This window comes from Peromyscus maniculatus, chromosome 6 (genome assembly GCF_049852395.1).
Source record: "Peromyscus maniculatus bairdii isolate BWxNUB_F1_BW_parent chromosome 6, HU_Pman_BW_mat_3.1, whole genome shotgun sequence".
NCBI lineage: Eukaryota > Metazoa > Chordata > Mammalia > Rodentia > Cricetidae > Peromyscus > Peromyscus maniculatus.
Window position 1 is genome coordinate 62695152 of NC_134857.1, and position 21594 is coordinate 62716745.

Below are 21594 nucleotides of genomic sequence, written 5' to 3' on the forward strand. Positions count from 1 at the left end.
TAAGATTCAAACAGCAAAAAGGCAGCACCTGTTCTCAACCACTCAAAACCACTGTCACACGGACTCCGTGGACTAGACTTCCGGGCCTGTCTTCTCTCCTAAGCTTGGTATTCAGCTCACACTCGCATCTGTAAAAACTGAAATACTGCCAGGAAGAATTCTTTTTAGAGCTTCTCATTTTGTGCTTGTGGGGAGCAATCATCTGAACAGATTCCCATTGTGAATTTACTCAGCCTTGCAGCCATGTCCTGTTGGTAGCCAGGAACTTGGTGTTCTCCATTGGGACTCTCAAAGTCAGACTCAGAACGTGTTGTTTATATGAGTATAACAAAGGGATAAGCCCAAAGCTTAGACATGGAGGTATTAAACTCAACAGACATATGAAATGGTAATACATAATTTAGAGAAAAATTTAAAGCTACTGAGATTTTTTTTTTGTGCCCCGCAGAGCTTCTTTTTAAAAGAAAGTTATCTGTGAGCTTTTGCAGTACTTTAATAACGTCTTTCAGTTAATGTATTATTTGGTTATTCACGAGCTTATTCACTCAACAATTATGGGTCTATAACCAAGTGTGCATCAGAAAAAAATGGCACCACAATTCTGATGTTATAAAACATTGCTGTTGACATATACGGAAGCCACTTGAAAATATCAACATAGCACCAAAATTTTAGTTGCTTAAAAAGTGAAAATAATGAAAAGACATTGTAAAAGAAGTTTTTTTGTTCTGACTGCCCAGTCCCAAATAAACACACAGACACTTATTTATTTATTTATTTATTTATTTATTTATTTAATTTATTTGTTTGTTTGTTTGTTTTGGATTTTTGAGACAGGGTTTCTCTGTGTATCTTTGATGCCTGTCCTGGATCTCACTCTGTAGACCAGGCTGGCCTCGAACTCACAGAGATCTGCCTGGCTCTGCCTCCCAAGTGCTAGGATTAAAGGCATGCGCCACTGTGATTAGGATCTATCCCTGGTGCATGAGCTGGCTTTCTGGATCCCATTACCTATGGTCAGACACCTTGTTCACCCTTGATCCAGGGGATAGGGGCTTGGTCCTGCCTCAGCTGAATGTACCAGGCTTCACTGTCCCCCCATGGGAGAACTGACCCTTTTGGAGGAGGGATGAGAGGTGGGTCAAGGGGGTTTAGGCTGGGTGTGGGGTGGGAGGAAGGACGAGAGAAGGATCTGTGGTTGGTATGGAAAATGAATAAAAACAATTTTCCTTAAATAAAAAATGTTCTTCCAATAGTTCAGGCTTATTACTAACTAGCTCTTACTTTTAAAATAACCCATTTTATTAATTTATTTTCACAGGGCTCGTGGCTTTACCTGCCCTCTAGCATCTTGCTTTCCTAGCGGCTGGCTCGAGTCTTCCTGAATTCTGCCCTTCTTCATCCCAGTCCTCAGTTTGATTGTCCTGTCTAACTTTATCCTGCCTTGCTATAGGCCAATCAGCTTTATTATTAACCAATGAGAGTAATGCATGTTCACAGAGTACAGAAGGATTATTCCACAGGAAGACATTATGCGTTAGATCCTGTGGAGAAATCAACCATTTTAGGTGAACTGTTTTTGTTTCCTGTAGCTCTCTATAGCACAGCTATGTCATCTACTAATTTTTAGTATCAATTAAGAAATTGAAACAAAATCAAATGTATCCTGTAGGAAAATAAGATCTTCATTCAAGAGCCCTCTTCACTGATAATTTTGGAGATTTTAAAGACTTTTTATTTGTGTGTGTGTGTGTGTGTGTGTGTGTGTGTGTGTGTGTGTGTGTGTGTAAATGTATGCCATTACCAATGGAGATCCAAAGAAGCGGTTGGATCTCCTGCAGCTGGAGTTAGAGGTGGTTGTGAACTGCCTGATGTGCATGCTGGGAACCAAACTAGGGTTTCCTGAAGAGCAGGACACACTCTTCACAGTTGAGCTGCTTCTCCGGCCCCTTTATTGATGGGTTTGTAATTTTATTTCCATCAGCCCTGCCTAAATTAATGTTCTAGCAGCTAAATGGATTAAAAAATGAACACCGCCTTTACTTTTTTATATCTATAATGGTCTCAACATTATCAAAAAATTAGTTCTTCCCATATGAGAAAAAATTTGGGTACCTCCTTGCTGAAGGTTACAGGGGCTTTAAGAGAATCATAGTTTGTTAATAAAACAGAGGTTAGGGAAGTTCACAGTAGCTGGTGTGAATAGAAAATCTTTTTCTTACGCAAATATCCACTTAAAATAGTTTATTTATCTATGTGGGTGCTTTTGTCTGTGTGTACATTTGCACACCACAAGGGGGCATTGGAATTCATGGGACAACTACAGGTATAGACAGTTGTGACCAGCCATGTGGATTCTGGGAGCTGCACTCTGGAAGAACAGACAGTGCTCTTAACCACTGAGCCATTTTTCTAGCTTTCATTTTTTTTTAAAGATAGGCTTTATTTTATTTATTTATTTATTTATTTAATTTATTTATTTATTTATTTATTTATTTATTTAACTTGAGACAGGGTCTCATCATGTAGCCCTGAGGGATGGAGGTGGGGGCTAGAATTTGCATTTCAGATTGGACTTGAATTCACAGAGTTCTGTCTGCATCTGACTTCCAAATGCTGGGATTATTGGTGAGTGTCCCCATGCCCGGCCCCACTTAAAAATATTTAAAGACAACATAATTAAGTAAACCAAATTTACCAAACAGGAACAAGTTGAAAAACAAACTGAGCTTTTAAAAAGGATCATTGCAAATAAAATTCAAAAATGTTTTTTCTTACTAAACTTCATATTTATCTTTATGCACATTTAAAATTTTTACATGGTGATTTATTAAATCTACTTTCAGTGTTAATTCTTTAGAAATAATTACTAAGTAAAATATTGTGGAGATATAGAAACAAACTAGTTTAGTTACTAGTCAATGAATTAATCTTTACAAACTTGTTTTCAAGTTAACAATAGCTGAAACCTGTGTAACTTACAATTTTAAATGTTTTGTGTATTAATATTATGGATAATTAAATGAAAAAGATATTGATTCCTTCAGCGGTACATTGTCCTCCAGCCTACTTGTCCATTTTCTTTATTGACTGATTTTTTTTTTTTTAGCGATTATCCGCTAAACATAGAAGAAACTTTCCATCAAAGATGTGAAACAGCCTTTATGCTGTACTGCATTCGTTGCAAGAAGCGCTCATATGTAATATTAACCAAATGCAACTCTAGACAACTTCCCAAATATTTCACTACATATAGCATTCAGTATTCACAGCAACTCTTTTAAGTCGGGCATCATTATTAGTTTCAGAAGAAACCAAAACATAGAGACCTTAATTTGCAAACGCCAAGAATCAAACATGCAGTTTGACTCCAAAGATTGTAAACGTCACTACCACGTTATTCTGTCGGGTCTGCTGACACTGCTCAGGTTCACAGATTCCACGTCCCAGCTGGCAAAAAGACGCTTTGCATCGCGGTTACGCTATGCCGGCACAACTGAGCATGAGCAATCAAGGTTCCCTGGCTTGATGGCAGAGGGCCGTTCCTGTCTCCTAGGCAACAGCCATTGCACACAGGCTGCTACGGCACGGAGCTCCCAACACCTACGCCGGTGACGTCACTTCCTTCGGTCTGAGCAGTTGTCCTAGCGACGCAGGCGGAAAGGCGGTGTTGGGTACCCGAGAGACCAGGAGAGTTGGAAGTCACTTCCTCCCGGGGACGCTGTTGCCTAGCAACCGCCTTCCGCCTCCATCTTTTGCCCCGCCTCCTGCTTATTCCAATACCTGGTTTCCCAGACTGCCAGGCCCTGGCTGGAGGCGACATCGGTGCTGGAGCCCAGCCGCTGGGTTCTCAGGTGGTCACAGGAGCCTGGGCGCAGGGGGCGCGGGGGTGGTGGCGGGACGCGCGGGCCTTGGGGCGCGGAGGAGCCGAGGGGACCGCGCCGGGCGTGCGCGGGCCTGGCGCGTGCTGGGTCGGGAGCCGCGCGGAGCTGGGGACAGGGACGCCACCTGGCCGGCCCGGGGAACTCTGGGCGGCGGCCGGCGATCCGAATGGGCCTCCGGCGTCGCGCGCCAGAAACAGCGGCTTTAATGCAGCCCGGGGTCGAGACATCCTTTGTGTGTTTTTTTTGTGAGAGAGGAAACGAATGGCTTAGGAAAATGTCGCTGCTGTTTGTGGTTAAGCGTTGTATTTGAATACGGTTATCCGCAAGGCATTTTTCCGGGGCAGGGTCATATAACCTTGACTCTGACAACCCTCTTGGTCTCGTCTTGAAATTAGTCATGCTGGCATCTACAATGCTATATTGTCTAATAATGGAAAGGTGAAAAATATTTGGCTGCAATTTATTCATCCTTAAAATTGTTTAGAGCAGTAACTTCCTTTTGTATTTTCTTTTCGTGAAAGCGAATTTGTTGTGAGAATTTCATGTCTTTACTAAAACACCGTTTATATTTTTAGGTGAACATATAGGCCAGCGTTCAGAGGGGTTTCTCTTTATTTGGCAGGGAGGGCACTAACCCCAGGAATAGAGTATCCCGATCGTGTAAAGCTTCTTATTCTTTTATATCTTTCTGTTTCTTTCAGCCAACATCAGAGTTTGAATGAATAATTCCAATTATTTATTAACAATTGTATAAAAGTAGCGAAAAAGAATACACTATGTCCGATGAAATCTTCAGCACAACTTTGGCATATACCAAGAGTCCAAAAGCTACCAAGAGAACTTCTTTTCAGGTAAAATATGTCAAAGCATTTTGGTTTTGAGTATGCTAGGACTCAGCATTTGCTGATTCTCTGGGGTTCTGGCGAGAAGTGGGAGGAGCTCTCGCTTCTCTTTTGCTGTGTTGTAGGCGATCTGTTAACTTTGGACTTGCTATTAAAATATCCACCTCTGTGGCTACCCTTTCTTCAATATTGGCTACTAAGATGAAAGTAAAAGAGCCACTTCAGAGTCCGTCGTTGTCTAGACTTCAGTTTTCTCTCGTAAGCATAGAAAGGACTCACTGTTGGCTAACTACAATTTCCAACTCTTCCTCTGCATCTGCAGTATTGATTATGCCCATCTCTGCAACGTGTGTAAAGTACCAGCGCAAGGCTGAGCGTGTGGCTCCCTGTCGGCTGTGTGCCTGCCCTGCTCGTCAGACCCAAGCCCCTACCTCCCTCACAACGTACAGATCTCTACCAAAATGTCAATTTCTAATAAATCCTATCTACATGAATGCCCCATCATTAATTAGCATTGAGCTCAGATCATAACCTGCAATTAATTTATCTGATACTAGCAGTCACTTCCTGTTCAGTTACAAATCCCGTAGGAGATGGCTCTGATTTCAATATTCTGCAGTGAGTTGGATGACTTGGGAGCATGGGACAGAGTAGACTTAGAGTGACTGTAGGTGAAACTGACATCTGAAAGCAGAATAATCAAGTATTATTTGTTTAAAAATTACTTCTAGGTAGGAGACATCCCTGCTTGGATGGGAATTGATATTACTGTTCTCATTCCAGGATGAGCTGATCAGAGCAATTACAGCCCGGTCGGCCAGGCAGAGGAGTTCTGAATACTCAGACGACTTTGACAGTGACGAGATTGGTATGTAAGGGCACAGACAAATGAACTCGTTTCCTGCATGTTGCTTCCTTAGTTCCCTTTCACCTACCCACTAACTCCTTAGGATAATACAGTGCCTATGAATTCCCTAGTTTCAGAATTCTATGTGTGCAATGAGTTAGAAAGCCATGCTTAACTTTCAAGAAGCTAATGGATTATCTTTTGCTCATTTCCGAATGTGAATTTAAAAATATATAAATACATTATTACCGGGTCTACAGTCAAATGATGCCTTAGGAGAGAGCTATATTGGAAAGTAGTTCCATCTTTAAGAATTCTCCATTTAGATAGCACCCCGAGCTCATGGGAGGCTCATGAGGAGCACTTTGGTAAATGCTTGATACAGACCAGATCTGGGGTTGGAATTGTGGGGATGTGGAGCTTTTTTCTGCTTTCTGTTGCTGGTATGAAGCATCATGACCAGAAGTGACTTGAGAGAAAGAGCTTATTTGAGTTTATCGTTTTAGAGGGATGCCAGTCCATCATGGGGGTGGGCACGGTAAAAGCTGCAGGCATGGTGGTGGGAGCAGGGAGCTGAGACAACTCCCAAAGCAAATACAAAGCAGAAAGCAAACTGGAAGGGTGTCAAGGCTGTGTGCTCTCACAGCCTGAGTTACGGACTTCTTCCACAAGCTAATACCTGCTCACCAAGCTGTGTCACCACCTGGGGACCGAGTAGTCAAGTCCCATCCGGACTACCATATTCCACTGGCTGTAGCCCAGGAGCTCATGGTCAGAGCAAAGCACATTTAGTCCAACTTTAACATTCCCCCCAGTCTTCAACATTTTCAGCGCTGTTTAAAAGTCCGATCTCTTTTGAGACTCAGGGCAATCTCTTAATTGTAACCCCTTGAAAAGTCAGAAAAGCAAATTACATGCTTCCAACAGGATATGTATTACCATTCCAAAAGAGAGAAATGGGGGGCATAGTGAGGAAATACTGGACTAAGGCAGGACTGAAAGGAACATAGCAGGGCAAATGTGACGTCTCATATGGCTCCTTATCTAGTGGCTGGGACTCTAGTTGGCTCTGCCCCTCAAGCTTTTCTCTCTGCAGCAAACATGTCTCTTTTGGGATGCTTTGAATCCTGTGTGTAACTCTCTTTGACAGAGGTCTCATGGCTCTGTGTCTCCAGCATCTTGAGGTTCCCACCACAGCCCAAGTTCCATTTTCACGATTGCACACCATGTTTTTTTGTTTGTTTGTTTGTTTGTTTGTTTGCCCTCTTAAGGCCTTCAAGCAGTGACTTCCTGGTCACAACTTTACTAGCCTAGAGGCCTCTCTGCATCGCATAGGAGGAGACTCTGTGATCCTCTCACATTTCTGAATTGCGTGCCTCCAAAGTCAGTACCAAGTAGATGGCACTGCTGTCAGCTTGGGGTGGGCTCTCACTCCCTTGAGTCACCCCCTTTTTTATCCCATTGATTTCAAGAAGCAGAATTCCATATGCTCTTTCACAACTGGAAATTTAGCTACTTAGCTGGGAGGGGTATTTTGCCGGGAGGGCATCCTTCCCTTTGTACCATTGCGGAGCTGGGAGCCTCCCATAACAGTGCTGATGTCATCAGCCTCCAGGGCTCTCCCGGGACAAGCTGTGCTGAAACAGTAAGCCTCCTAGGGCTCTTTTTCTCTCCTTGCTGTACTTCCTTCTGCCACTCGCCTTACTCATTTTTCTTATATATCTGCATAAGCAAAATCAATAAAAACCACGCCACAGATCCAATGCTGCACTGTCTTCAAGCTTCCTCTTTCAAGTGAATTAGCCCATTACTTTTTAAGGTAGTGTACTCTTTGTTTTCTATTGCCGTGGTAAAACATTAACCAAATCCAACTTGGTGTGGGAAGGGTTTATGTGGCTTGCACTTCCTATCACCATCCATCATTGAGGTCTGTCAGGCAGGAACTCTTTCAGGAGCTGGGATGGGATCGGAAGCAGAGACCATGGAGGAGCCGTGTTAAGTGGCTTGCTCCTCCTTAGCTTGCTCATCTTGCTGTCCTACACTCTCAGGACTGCCTGCCCAGGCGTAGCACCGCCCACAGTGGGCTGGACCCTCCCACATCACTCATTAATCAAGAGCATGCTTTAGATGTGCCCACAGGCCATCTGTTGGAGGCAGCTCTTCTTCCGCAGTAGCTTCCTCTTCCCAGATACTCCAGTTTGTGTCAAGTAGAGAAAAACAAAGCAGCACATTTATCCCCAGGCAAGATCTTCTGACAGGGGCAGAAGGCATCCAGATTCTTCACCAAGATATCACTGGAATGGCCTCTATGCCAGAGGCTGTTAAAGTCCTTGCATCCTCCTGAAACTTCCTGAACTGGACTCCTCCAGGCCCCATTACTCTCAGAACGTCAGTCTTCCAGGCTCCTACTAGAACGGACTTTCCAGCTCTCCTTACAAGGTTTAACCACTATTCTAATCCAGAGTTCCAGGGTATTCCACATTCCTCCCAAACCAGTATGATCAGGTTTCTGACAGCAGCAGCCCACTCTCTGGTACTGACTTCTGCATAGGTCCTCTTTTGTTGCTATGAAAAAAATACCATGGCCAAAATGTCTAACAGAAGAGTTTATTCTGGCTTCTGGTCTCAGAGAGATGTGAGTCCGTCCTGGTGGGGGCAGCATGGCAGAAAGGTGCAGGCGTAGGTGGAAGGAGCTGGGTGCTGAGGGCCACGCCAACAGCAGATGGGAAGCAGAGAGCACGCTGGAAGCGAGTCAAGACTGTGTAACCCCCAAGCCTGTCCTTAGTGACGTACTTCCTCCACAAGGCAGCAGCTCCCACCAAACAGCGCCACCAACTGGGCACCAAGTGTTCCAGTACCCGAGCCTGTGGGGGACATTCTCCTTCAAACAAGCAAAGTGGGTCATTTTGGAAAACAGTCCCTTCACATGGATATGGCCACTATTTTGGTTTAACTCGGTTTCTTTTAAGTGAGCAAAATATTCCACTTTAGATTTCTGGTATAAGGTTATAGAATTCTGAATCTGAAGTTGAATGTGCTACTTGGTAATATTCACTGAATAAATGTTCTCTGTAAAAGTATTCTGAGTAGCCGTTAAGTCACGTTAAGTTGGTGTTCTTTATTAGACTGTAGTATTTTGGGGTGGGTGATACACTGAGCAACCTCTGAGGGACACACCCCAGAATAAACACAGTGCTATAGGAACTTGGTAAATATTTTTAATATGCTAATGAAACTCAGATTTTATTTCATAAATGCCAACAAGGAGTGCCTAGATTAGGTGTTTTCAAGAGTTAAAAAATAAATTTGTACTAATTTGGGATTGTTGATTGATTTCTATCCTTTCTCTTCCTGAAGATAGTTGCTTTTCAAAGAAATGGAATATAACCTTCGGATGTTTAAAATACACTGTTGAAATCGCCTTGTTCATATTTCAGTTTCTTTAGGTGAATTTTCAGATACCTCAACAGATGAAAGTCTAGTTAGAAAAAAGATGAATGATTTTCATATATCTGACGATGAGGAAAAGAATTCTCCAAGACTGTCTTTTTTGAAAACCAAGAAAGTAAACAGTGATATATCCAAAGATGAGCAGGAATCTGTCATACAGAACAGTGAAGACATATCACCTGGTGTTCATGAAGATAGGATTGGAAATTCCTTTTCTGAATCTCAAACTGATGATCAAGAAGTTGGAAAAGAGATCGTTACAATAAAGCCTAAACCCAGAATTCTTCCCATCAAAGGAAATATATCTTCAGGTAACTTGGGAAATTATTATAATTACGTTTCTAGAACATTTGTTTTGAGATAAAGTCACAGAATGCTTTTTTTATGGTAGTTTATATATTTAACTTTTCAGTTTCCCAGCTTAACTTTGTAACCATAGCTACAAAAGCCCTTTGAATATCCAGCCTGGAATTGGTGCTGGTGCATGAGAGAAAGCCAGAGCTGCTGTGGTCACCCACAGATGTAGCTCCCAAACACCTGACTCATCAGCTTCAATTCCGTTTATGGGGATGGAGCTGCAGTCAATCTATTCTGATCCCCACATGTTCCCCAGATGAAAACAGTCATCTATAAGACTGGGGCTGTAGTGAGGAGGTGGACAGGTGGCTAGCTAGTACAGGGCCGTGGGTTCAAGCTCAGGCCTATGGAAGCATGGAAGCATTTCTTCTATACCAGTATTTTGCTTTTATTGTTAACGAAGCTTCCAGACTCTCCTTAAGAAAACAGAATCTTTCTTTGGTCTCTTGCATGGGACTATCAGCCAAAACCCAATTTCCTGAAGGTAGCTTCCTGGTGCGATTAAGAAGGACTGGGGTACTCTCCACTAGTCTGCTGAACTCTTGACTTTGGGAAGAAAGGATGGAGGACAGCCAGGTGGCACCCTGGGAGCCTGTGGGAGATTCAGTAGAACTAGCCTGTGGAAAGGCAAGGATTCTATGTCTCCTGGTCATCTTCTTTTTCTGTTTTATAAAGGAAAAACTAGTGGATGCTGAGCAGCATCAAATGTTCCCACATCATACTGTGTAGCGCTGTCAGATATTTTATAGTTAACGGGGTAGAGGGTACCAGTAACATCAAATACAACTTTATTTCAGGCATTTGTTAAGGAATGACTCTTCCCTCCCTGATAATCCTAGGAACTTCAAAAGGATAAAAGTAGAGCAGAGACCCCCAGAAAAGTGTCCAAGACACTGATTAAAAACACTGCCACATAATAGTTATGTGTGACTTGGGCAAATGGATTCAGCCACTCTAGCTTCATGAGTAGGAGGGCAAACCTGTTTTTCCTGTCCCACCATATTGTTTTGAGACTCTTTTGAAGTATCTAGAAAATGCCATCAAATGTAAGCAGTCAGTGTAAGGAAGCTGAATTAACTTCTAACCCCAGCCCTCCACGTGCAGTGGTGGAGTCATAGGTAGACAGGAATGTAGGTGAACTTAGTTATTCAGAAAATAGGAGGACTGGGAATATAGTATAACCATAAAGTTCTGGCCCAGCATACATAAAGGGTCCTAAATTTGACCCCCAGAACTGACCAGAGAAATGAGTGAAAAAGGAAGTCAGAGAAGAAATGTGAATACAGCGTATAATTATCATTTTACGGCAAGTGTCAAGCAATACTCCACCTAGGTAATATGTTTTAAAGCTATGCTAGAGCCTGATGTGTTAATGCGGACATGAAATCCTATCCCTCTAGAGGGTGAGGCAGCAGGATTGCTGTGAGTTTGAGGCTAGCCTGTGCTACATAGATGTGGACTGAAAAACAAGACCTCCTTTTAGTTCCTAGAAAAAGTGGGTGGGGAAACCACTGTAAAGGTGAACTAAAAATGAGTAAGGCAATACTATGTTCCAACCACAAGGTGGCAGCAGAATTCTGAATGCCCTCTTCGGTGTGGATGCCTGAGTGTTTCCAAGTAGACAATCTTGTTAGGGTTGAAGCAAAGCATTTCAAATGAATAGAACTTAGTTTTCTTTCTGAGAATTTGACAGTATTTCTGGAAATGGAATTGGGGCATAAAATATACTAAAGTTGTTGGGTTCTTCTATCTGAAGAATAATAATTGAGGTTGGTGGTTCTGAAAAGTACCTGGCACAGAGAATTCATGAAGGATCTAAATCATGAAGGGTCAAAATGAATAGATGAATACATAGCTGATCCCTTCATTAAAAAAAATGTACTTCCTGGCTTTAGCTGTACCTACTAAATCTTTTTTTATTCTGTATTTACGATGCTGGGGATTGAACTGTTTTCTTGAGGGCTAAGCACCTTGTGAACCACCATAACCACTGAGCGCTAAGCACCTTGTGTCCCACCATAACCACTGAGCACTAAGCACCTTGTGAACCACCATAACCACTGAGCGCTAAGCACCTTGTGTCCCACCATAACCACTGAGCACTAAGCACCTTGTGAACCACCATAACCACTGAGCACTAAGTACCTTGTGTCCCACCATAACCACTGAGCACTAAGCACCTTATGTATCACCATAACTGCTAGGGAACCTCTTTGGATGGAAGCCTTGTCTAATCTGTCACTTTGCCTCCAGCAAGAGGCCTTCCATCCCCTGAGGGCCAGCATCATTTTCTGCATTCTGTGACAACACTTACCTTGTTTTGTCATTTTCTTTATTTAGAGTCATGTGTTTTCTCTGCCTACAAAGTCCTTGCATGGAGACCTTGTTGCCAAATGGTTAAAAGGGCTGGTTTTGTATGGAGGGCGGGGCTTCAGCAGAGGTTCATTTCACAGAGGGAAGGTTGTGTGATAGTTTATGTTTTGAAAATGTTTTTTGTTTGTTTGGTTGGTTGGTTTTTATTTTTTTGTTGTTTGTTTGTTTTTTGTTTTTCGAGACAGGGTTTCTCTGTGTAGCTTTGCTCCTTTTCTGCATCTCGCTCTGTAGACCAGGCTGGCCTCGAACTCACAAAGATCCGCCTGGCTCTGCCTCCCGAGCGCTGGCATTAAAGGTGTGCGCCACCACCGCCCGGCTTGGAAATGTTTTTAATACTAAGAGAACTCACAAAAATTGAAATTAACTTTTTGTAAAACTAAATTACTAAATAGACTAGCTAACTACAGGATGGCAACACTTGTTTTAGATTTGGGTTATGAAGCCTGTGCGTTGTTAGAGTTCATGGAGAAGTGTGTGCTCGCCCGATTTTCCAAGCACTGCAGCAGCATCTCCAGGAGGGCAGCTGAAGCCGAGGTCAGTTCCACACACACCTGAAAGCATTTCCTTTTTCAGGGGAAGACAGCAGCAGTCATGAAGCAGATGGCCACATTAAGCCTTCACCTCGGCCAAGGAGCATGAAAAAGAGCAGCCCCACGGAGGAGGGAGACAGACCAGAAGATGATGAAGAACACTCCCCGAGTGAAGACTCTGCTCCCATGCCTTCCCTTCCAAGGCAGAATGGCACAGAGTTGGAAACCGAGGAAAAAGTACACTCCGAGAACCTTGATCTTGAGGTTGGCATAATGTGCAGCTGTTGAATTGTTCTTTAGTTCAGACCTAACGTGCGTGTGTGCTTGCATATGTGTGCATGTATGTTGCATTTTCTTTTGAAATTGTTAAAAGAGTTCTCATTGGTTTTTGTTTGTTTGTTCGTTCATTTTTTATTTTTAGTATACTAGATTCCATTAAGTCTAAAATTCCCTAGACTGTAAACATAACATGATTTTACATGCCACTAGAAATCTCTACCACAAAAATTATAGCAAGACTCATCCATTTCAAAAAAGATAAAATGCTAAGATAATCTTGCTTTTCTGGGTATTTTTAGTGTTGCCTATATTCAGTTATAATAACTTTTGTGATTATTTGTTTTGTCTTTGCTTGTATGATATTTGGCTAAGGACAGTTCAGTTCATGTCGTTCGTCTGGCTAGACGCACTTTCAGATTACTGTTGTATCTTCTGTGAGACTCAATACCTCCTCAGGTTTCCATGAGGAGTTAGGATCGCTGTGTCACCAGGGAGACCACCTGTCGCCTCTCTGTACTTCTCTGTGAAAAACCAACTTCCAGCTCGTGTCTCCGAAGAGTAATTGTCCCCCATAATCAGCTTGAACAGACAGGGAAGCTGAGCGGCAAGCAGCCTGGCTGGCTTCCTCCACTTTCCCCTCAGCGGCAGGGAGGGAGGGAGGGAGGACCTACTCCCAGGAGCAGGTGGAGAGAGGCTTTGGTACCTGGAGTCCGTGGATTCCTGCCACTAAGTCAGACCCCGGAGCCACATCTCCTTTAGAGCTGACGGTTTTGATCTCACTTGTGGCTCCTCTGGCTAGTGCTTAATTTGTTCTGAAAAACCAAGAGAGGAACTGGAACAGTGATTTTATGTATTTAATACAATTACCTGCTCAATTGGATATTGCATTGGTTTCCTGTAGCTGCTGGAACAAACTGCCACAAGCCGGGAGATTGACAAGAGGAGAAATTTGGTCTCCCTGTTCTGAAATCTGGATGTCAGGCCACTCTCTCTAAGGCACTAGAGAGGGCCTTTCTTCTTGTCTCTTCCCAGTATGCCGGCTGCCATCTGCCCTCCCTGGTCTAAGGAGACATCACACCACCCTGTGGTCGTCTCCAGGTCTTGTGCCTCTGTCTTCCTCCTCTTTTCCTGAAACAAATACTGTCAGAGTTAGGGCAGCATGCCTTCATCTTAACTACAGTGACTTCTGTAAATATGGTACTTACAAGTGAAGACCTCTGGGTGGACATGCTTGGGGAAGAGAGCGCCATTCATTCAGGGACAGATTCTTTTTTTATGATTTACTTATTTTTACTTTATGTGCATTGATGTTCTGATTGTATGTACGTCTGTGTGAGGGTGTCAGATCCCCTGGAACTGGAGTTACAGATAGTTGTGAGCTGCCATGTGGGTGCTGGGAATTGAACCCAGGGTCTTTGAAAGATCAGCCAGTGCTCTTCACCCCTGAGCCATCTCTCCAGTCCAAGGGACAGATTCTTAACTGTACAGGTTTCCTTGGATTTCCCCCTGACTTGAAATGAGATGTATGTGTGTGCTCCTCCCTCCCCCCACCCCCAGTAGTGTCATGCTCTTGCAGAAAGGCACGTACCCAGCCATAACCCCTCTGCCTCAGCAGTGACACTGTTCCTCCCTTCCCGGCTGCTTTCCTCGTGTCTGCCATCACGCTCGTTGTGTTTTGTGTTGGACTTCTTGTTTGTAAGGCATTGGAGTCTTTCCCTGCTGTGAGGTGGTCTTGAAGACACATTCACAAGTGTCTGACATAGCCCACAATGGAGAACTGCTATCTTGTTGGACACTCTGTTTTTGACGATTAAATGTTCCCTAGTGCTCACTGTAAGTCTCCTGGCTCTGCTCTGACTCTTCTATAAGGTCACTCTCATGGGGATTTCGCATGGAGTGTGACCAGGCCTTCTCTTCCCTGGGTGCATGATCTTTGTCTCTTCAGTGGTCAGTCCACGGGTGTTCAGTGGCGCTCAAGCCCTTTCATCTTGGTGTGAGCTCTCTGATCAACCTCACCTCCTCCTCTGCCTCAATCCCACAGATCCCACACCAGACAAGGAAGAGGTGGAAGTGAATGACTTTTGCTTCCTCTCTGCATGTTCTTCTTGCCTTTCAGTGTGCATACCTGTGTGCATGACTGATGAGCATATCAATTATACACTTCCTGCCTTAAACCCTGATTGGTCAAGACACTGTAAGCTTGGTGCTTTGATTTCTTACTCTGTTGTTAAACCTTCCATCTATACATGTCTGAAGCCCATTGCTGTATGAGGATTTTTTTCAAATGTTGTAATCAGGCTTAAATGTCAGATGGGATTACTTCTCATTTATTGTGTTTGCCTGTCTGTGTCTCCTCTCAATTTACAAGAAGTTTGTTATAAAACACAAAATTATGAAAAGTTAAATTAGAAGGTTCACCAGTTACACTATTTGGGACTGGAGACTTCTTTTGGAGAGGTCTGTGCCATTTTGTTTGTTTTTTTTTTCTTTCTTATTTCTATTTTGTTTTACATTTTATATACTTACTAACTTTGTTTGTTTGTTGTCTCTGTGAATCTGTGTATGCTGTGGTTTGCCTGGGGAAGAAAGAGGACATCTCTGTGGAATTTCAAATCTTCCGGCCTTACATGGGTTGTGGGGATTGAACTTAGGTGGTCAGGCTTGTACAGCAAGTGCTTTATCTCCTGAGCCATCTTGCTGGCCCTTGGTTTTTTCTTCCTGATAGTTTGGCATGTGTTGTTGAAGGCAGAAGAGAGTGTCCCATTCCCAGGAGCTGGGGTTACAGGCCATTGTGAGATGCCCACATTGGTTCTAGGAACTGAGCTGGGGTCCTGTGGAAGAACAGGAAACACTGTTAATCCTTGAGTCAACTTTCCAGCACACACAGACAACGTTAATGATCTCTGTTGCCTCTGGGAGTCCTTAGGGCTAACCTTATATGGTAAATACTTTCTTAACAGGACTCGCTCTTACAAAGTCTGACCTCATCATCCCTCAAAGAAAGCCCTGGAAAATGCACCTCACCAGGATCTCAGGAAAAAGCATCCATAAAAGGTAGTCACACCTATTACTATACCTTGTTTGGAAACTCTGTATGACTCAGTGTCCTGTCTGCAAGGGAAACTGCATTTTGCATATTTACGGAAAAGATACATTTGCTTTTGTGTGAGTTTTAACCCTGATTATGCAATGACTGGGTGACATTACAATATAGAAGTTAATTTCCCAGTGCCTCTGATTCCCCGCTGTACTGTAGAACTGTCTCAAAAGGCTATTGTGAAAAGTAAGTATTAAAGTCTTTTTTGCCCCCAGCAAAGTCTCAAGGACAGCTAGAATGATCATTAAGGGAAACCTGTATTACGTGTTTGATGCTATAATCATGCAGATAACACAGCGTAATGGCTACCTGGACTTTCTATCCAGACATAGACAGATGGACACAGTAGCAAGGTTCTCCGGGCCTGTGAATTATCCTTAGAGTCATCTACCTCATGTGGTTGGGAGAATTTTAAAAATTAGTAATGCATAGAAGGCCATGAGACCACTACCAGAGTAAGTGCATATTAAATGTGAGGAGTGTGTTGGGAATGTCATTTCCTTGGTTAATGTTGGAGCATGTGTAGCTTGATGCAGCCTAAAAGAGCTGGTTGCAGGGACTGTAGTGTGGGACTAGCATTCAGTAAGTACTATACAGGTTAATTTTAGTCAACTTGGTATACACCTAGACATGTCTCAGAAGAGGGAATCTCAGCTGAGGGCATGCTTGCTTCATCTTGGTCTTGTGGCAAGATGATGGATCATTTTCTTGATTAATGATTTATGTGGTTAGAACCAGCCTGTTGTAGGTGATGTCACCCTTGGGCAGGTGGTCCTGTGTAGTACAAGAAAGCAAGCTGAACAAACCATGGGATATAAGGCAGTGAATAGTGTTCCTCCGCGGGCTTCACTTCAGTTCCTGCCTTGAGCCTCTGCCCTGGCTTCCCACAATAATGGACTTTGAACAGGTCATGCAAGCCAAACAAACCCTTTCCTTCCCAAGGTGGTTTTGTTCAGTGTTTTATCATAGCAACAAAGAAGTAGACAAGGATATGTACTTATGATGTAGTGTAATTTTTGTCATTTCACAGATAAAAAAAAAAACAAAAAAACAACAACAAAGTGCAGAGTTATTGAGACACATACCTAAGGTCCGTGATGGAGACATGGTTTGAGCACCTCCTAAATCCTTGTTCTTTCCACAGCTCCAAAGAGTCCAATAATGAGTTGAGTCATGGATGCTCTTCAAATTCAAACCTAACAGCTGTAATGACTAAGTGATTTTGAAACTTAGTGACTCCCCAAAATCTGCCCCCCAAATAGCCATAATGAAAACCTCAGAGTTAAGACCTTTCAGTGACTGGAAGTTAGATCTTGGTGGAAATCAAAACTGCTCATCCACAGGGACGGCTGCTGGCTCTTCTGTTGAACATCACTCAGTGATCACTGGCTTCCTTCTGTTGGCTGTCCCGAAGTGTCATAGAGTCAGTATAAATAGAAGCAGTTCTTCTTCTGGGCAGCTTAGGCTTGTGCCGAGGAGTCCTGAGTGTTCAACAGGCCAGTCCTTGGTCCCCTCTTCGTGTGAGATGATAAAGGGGTGAAGCGGGCCCGAGCCCGGCTAGAACCCTGCGTAAGATGAGTTACAGGGGACGATGCTTCTCTCCCCATCTCTGCAGTTCACCTGAGCTGCTGCCACCTGCGGTGCTGTGGAGCTGTTTGCCTCCTGCTTTCCCAGCATGCTCTCTTAGCTTTAATTGGATGGATATTTCGGTTTCAGTTACTTGATTTGTACATCCACAAGTTCTCCTTTCCTTGGGGGTAATTATTCCATTCTAATTACACATAGGCTGTTATTTTCTAAGTATGAGGCTTGTCAAATGTTAGGTTGAATAAGTATTTTTGCACTCATAGATTAAGTGTGTTCAAATTTAACTGGATAGTTTTCATTGTGTTTTATTTTGTAAGAAAAAAAGAGATTATAGTCAGGCATCATAGCACATGCCTATAATTCCAGCACTTGGGAGGTAAAGGAAGATGGTTCAGGGGTTCAAGGCCAGCCTCACCTATAGGACACCCTGCTTCCAAAAGAGGGAATCAGCAATTAAGAGCACATATTACTGCTATTATAGAGGACACCAGTTCGGTTCCCAGCACCCACATCAGGCAGCTCACAACTGCCTGACTCCAGCTGCTGGGGATTTTGACTCCTCTGACCTCTGAGAAGGACACCTGCATTCCTATTCACACACACACACACACACACACACACACACACACACACATTTAAAAAAGTTATGACAACACTCATTTGAAGGATGGTAAATGAATCTGTCATACACCATGTAGAATCAGAAGGATTTAGTGCTCTCACTCCGCCTCTAAACAGATCATGATGGAGAACCGACTGAAATCTGGGATTCCTTGATATCAAATGAAAATGAAGAAAATTCGGTTTTGGTAAACTGTGTTACTCCTGAACTTGAGCAGCCCAAGGCAGGTCTCCCTAAGGCGGCTACAGATGACACTGAAGAAGAAAAAGAGAAGGCTGCATTTACTGATGATGACTTCACCACTGACCCACTGCTCTCCACGTCCCCGAGTGTCATAACACCCACTGAGACAGCAGAGCCAACCAAGGTACATCTGTAATGGATAGCACTGGCCCTGCACCTCACACAGGAAATAGAACCTGCAAGTATCTCATTTCCGTCTTCACACTCCTATAGCAGTGTGGAGAACATCTTTTGATAGTGGTATTTTCAAGTAGATGTTACTTAATTCAACTGAATTTCAATTTCACAGCAAGTTTGCACTTGGCAGAATGAAGCCAAGTGTTCACTGGAAAGTGTCAGGCATAGTATTATAATTTAAAATATTTCATAATCACATAGTATATGTGTCTCTTCATAGGTTTCTATAGATTAGGTCATAAAAATACGACTGTCTAGAACAGCTATGAAGATGTTACATTAGTGAAATTTTAATATCTCTTCAAACATAGACAACTTTCATGAAAGGTTTGAAGAGCACCTTGGCTACATAGTGAGTTCCAGGCCAGTGTAAGCTATATGAGACCCTATTGAGAGAGACAGAGACAGAGAAACAAATGAGGAAGAGTATAAGGAAGGAGGGAGGGAGGGAAAGGAAAAGAGAAGGGAAGGTTTTTAAAGTGCTTTTCAATGTCTGTCCCTTTTCAAGTGGGTAAACAGGGACCGGTGGTCAGGAAGATGATGGTAATGTTTGGAGTGGATTTGTGTTTTCTAGGATGATTTTGCCCTATGATAAGACTTGTCAGAGTCCAGGGCTTTTACAGTGGACAGTGCGGCACTTGTGATCTTTATTTCTCTCAAACTGCAATCCCTATGGCTGTCCATTTCCAGTGGCTGAGAACTGGCTTACATAATACAAAATCCAACGTGAATGCATCCAAATTAAAATACATAGTTTACACACTATGATAAGGCCAGGATCTTCTTCCGAGGTGAACTTTGGCTTTATTCTCATGCTCTACTGAATGATCCTTCCTACTTGGAACCCAGTAATCCCCCTGTTGAGGTTTATTTGTTGTTTCTGAGTGTCTTAGTTAGGGTTTCTATTGCTGCAAGGAGACACCATGACCACAGCAACTCTTGTAAGGAAAACATTTAATTGAGGGAGCTTGCTTACATTATCATCATGGCAGGAGCATGGCACTGTGCAGACAGACATGGTGCTGGCAAAGTTGTTGAGAGTCCTATATCTTGTAGGTAACAAGAAATGGTCTCAGTGTCACACTGAGAGAGGGAAGCTTGAGCAGAAGAGACCTCAAAGCCTATCCCCACAGTGACACACTTCCCCCAACAAGGTCACACCTACTCCAGCAAAGCCACACGTCCTAACAGTGCCACTCCCTTTGAGGACCACTTTCTTTCAAACCGCCACACTGGGCATGAGTGGCATCTGTGCTTCTTACCACCATCTGATGAGCTCCCCAACGCTCCTCTGAATGCGTACTCCTCTCCTGTCTCACTGAGCGTCAGCACCGTGTTTGTGCTCGTGTTAACCGTGGCTGGGCACCTGGGCTTTCTTTGTTTCTGTAGACCCTCACATTGTCCTCCACTCCCCCTTGTGGCTCCCACCGTGCTCCCAGGGCCCTCCCCGGGTCAGCTTCACCTGAGAAGCCCCTCTCTAGCCACTCACTGTCCCCAGTGTTGGCTGTTTCATGAGCCACAGTACTTCTGCGATGGTGCCATTCATGCTTAGGATGCTTCAGACCTGGAGGGTAACCAGGGCACTGACCCAGTGCCTAGAGTGCTTGACACTAGATATAGAACAGTGCTGACTTCTTCAGTTTTGCTTCCCAGCCTGACATAATCATGGTGAGTGATCCAGTTATGTGTTTTCCTTCTACTAGAAATCAAATGAAGATCGAAACATGAAGAATAAAAAGTCAACGACTAATAGAATATCCAGTGCCTCTGGCAGGTAAAAGTTACCAACATCATCATGTATGGGCTCACATTCTAGCAAAAACGCTCCTTAGTCTAGAATCCACGAGACAAATTTCACTTGCTCTCAGGGATTTCTCTAGTAATTTCCATTGTCAGATGGGATAGATATCTCATGATGAAACTCTCAGTCGATTTCATTCTTCTGTAGAAAGATCTCCATTTATTCAGTATTCTTGGGTTTTTCTCTCCAGCTGCGTTTTTAGTTTTTTCCTAATCCCACTGCAGAACTCCTTGGCTAACGCTCCGGTTTTGATGAGACTCTGTATAGACGGTTGTAAAGCTGAAATCCAGCACCGTTTTTCTATTAAGTGTTTTTGTCAAACACAGGAAAAAAATGGACAGTCTCCAGGGGCTAAATGGGTGTATTAAAATGATAAGATCTGAAGCTAAGCATGTTGGCACATACCTGTCATGCAGCACTCAGGAGGCTGGAGCAGGAGGATTGCTGTGCATTCAGGGCCAACTTGAACAACATAGTCATGCCCTGTCTCAAATCAAACCACGTGATAAATAATAATAACACTAAATGCTGAGAATCCATAGAGCTTCCTCTCTACTCTCTGACTGATGTTGCCACCTCATCAGTGTTCTGGAGATGTTCTGACTCCTTTACATTACTAGACAAATGAAGCCAGACAGCCAACTCTGGCCAGTACATCGGTATTTTACATTTTATGAGCCCTTCTATTCCTGCCTCAACCACTCAGCTCTGCCATTGCAATCCAAAGGAGGGGTGGGGCATGTGCAAATGAATAACTAGAGTTGCCATGCAGTAAGCTTCATTCATCAAAAGAGAAGATAGGCCAGGTTTTCCCATAACTATCTGAAATACAGGGTCCTATTCTTCTAAATTCATAGTTAGAGTATATCAAGTAACAGAATAATACAATAACATATTCAAAGAGTGATTAAAACCTACTTTTACTGGTAGTTTTTAATGTATTTTAAGATGTGGCTTCTGTTTCAAACTATAGTTCCAAGTTATAAAGATTAAATTAGGATAGCAAAACTAAAAAAACATGAGTTTTCACTGGATTATTTTCAAAGTAATTGTAATTCATTGCATTCAGTCATAATTTTGTTTCATTTTGATTGTTTGAGACAGGGTCCCACACTTAACCCAGGGTAGCTTGGAACCTACTGTGTTTATCAGGCTGGCCTTGAACTCAGGTCACAGCCTCCTGAGTGTGGGATTATATGTGTGAGGTATCACACCTGGTTTTAGAATGTAGTTTTAGAGATAATAACTGTATATCTGGCAGCTCTATCTCACTTGCTCTTGGTCCATTTGGAACTTTCCAGGCTTATGACCTCAGAGTTTTTAAAGAAATCCGGCCCCACAAGGAGAAGTCCATCTGCAGCTACCCCTTCTCACTATTTAGGGTCTTTGAAAGTCTTGGACAAGAAACCATCACGGAAGCAGAGCCTAGAGCCAGATAAAGCTGATCACATAAGGGCAGCTGTTTATCAGGTAAAATGGAAACTGTTTCTTAAAAAAGAGTTGAT

General features: G+C 43.2%; 1 protein-coding gene across 4 annotated transcripts in view; it reads left to right on the forward strand.

The window, feature by feature from the left end:
• Nucleotides 1-3629: 3629 nt before the first annotated feature.
• Nucleotides 3630-21594, forward strand: part of Map9 (microtubule associated protein 9) — a 30069-nt gene continuing 12104 nt past the window's right edge. For 2 of the 4 annotated variants that reach the window (XM_016003811.3, XM_076574295.1), the window contains exons 1-9: nucleotides 3630-3854; nucleotides 4586-4735; nucleotides 5510-5594; nucleotides 9011-9334; nucleotides 12327-12547; nucleotides 15523-15616; nucleotides 17985-18235; nucleotides 19992-20062; nucleotides 21391-21559. In XM_016003811.3, coding sequence (XP_015859297.1) covers nucleotides 4661-4735; nucleotides 5510-5594; nucleotides 9011-9334; nucleotides 12327-12547; nucleotides 15523-15616; nucleotides 17985-18235; nucleotides 19992-20062; nucleotides 21391-21559 — 1290 coding nt within the window. In that variant the 5' untranslated portion in view covers nucleotides 3630-3854; nucleotides 4586-4660. Of the gene's footprint in view, nucleotides 3855-3983; nucleotides 4323-4585; nucleotides 4736-5509; nucleotides 5595-9010; nucleotides 9335-12326; nucleotides 12548-15522; nucleotides 15617-17984; nucleotides 18236-19991; nucleotides 20063-21390; nucleotides 21560-21594 lie in introns of those variants that run through there. The other 2 variants (XM_076574296.1, XM_042279191.2) reach the window with 2 other exon arrangements.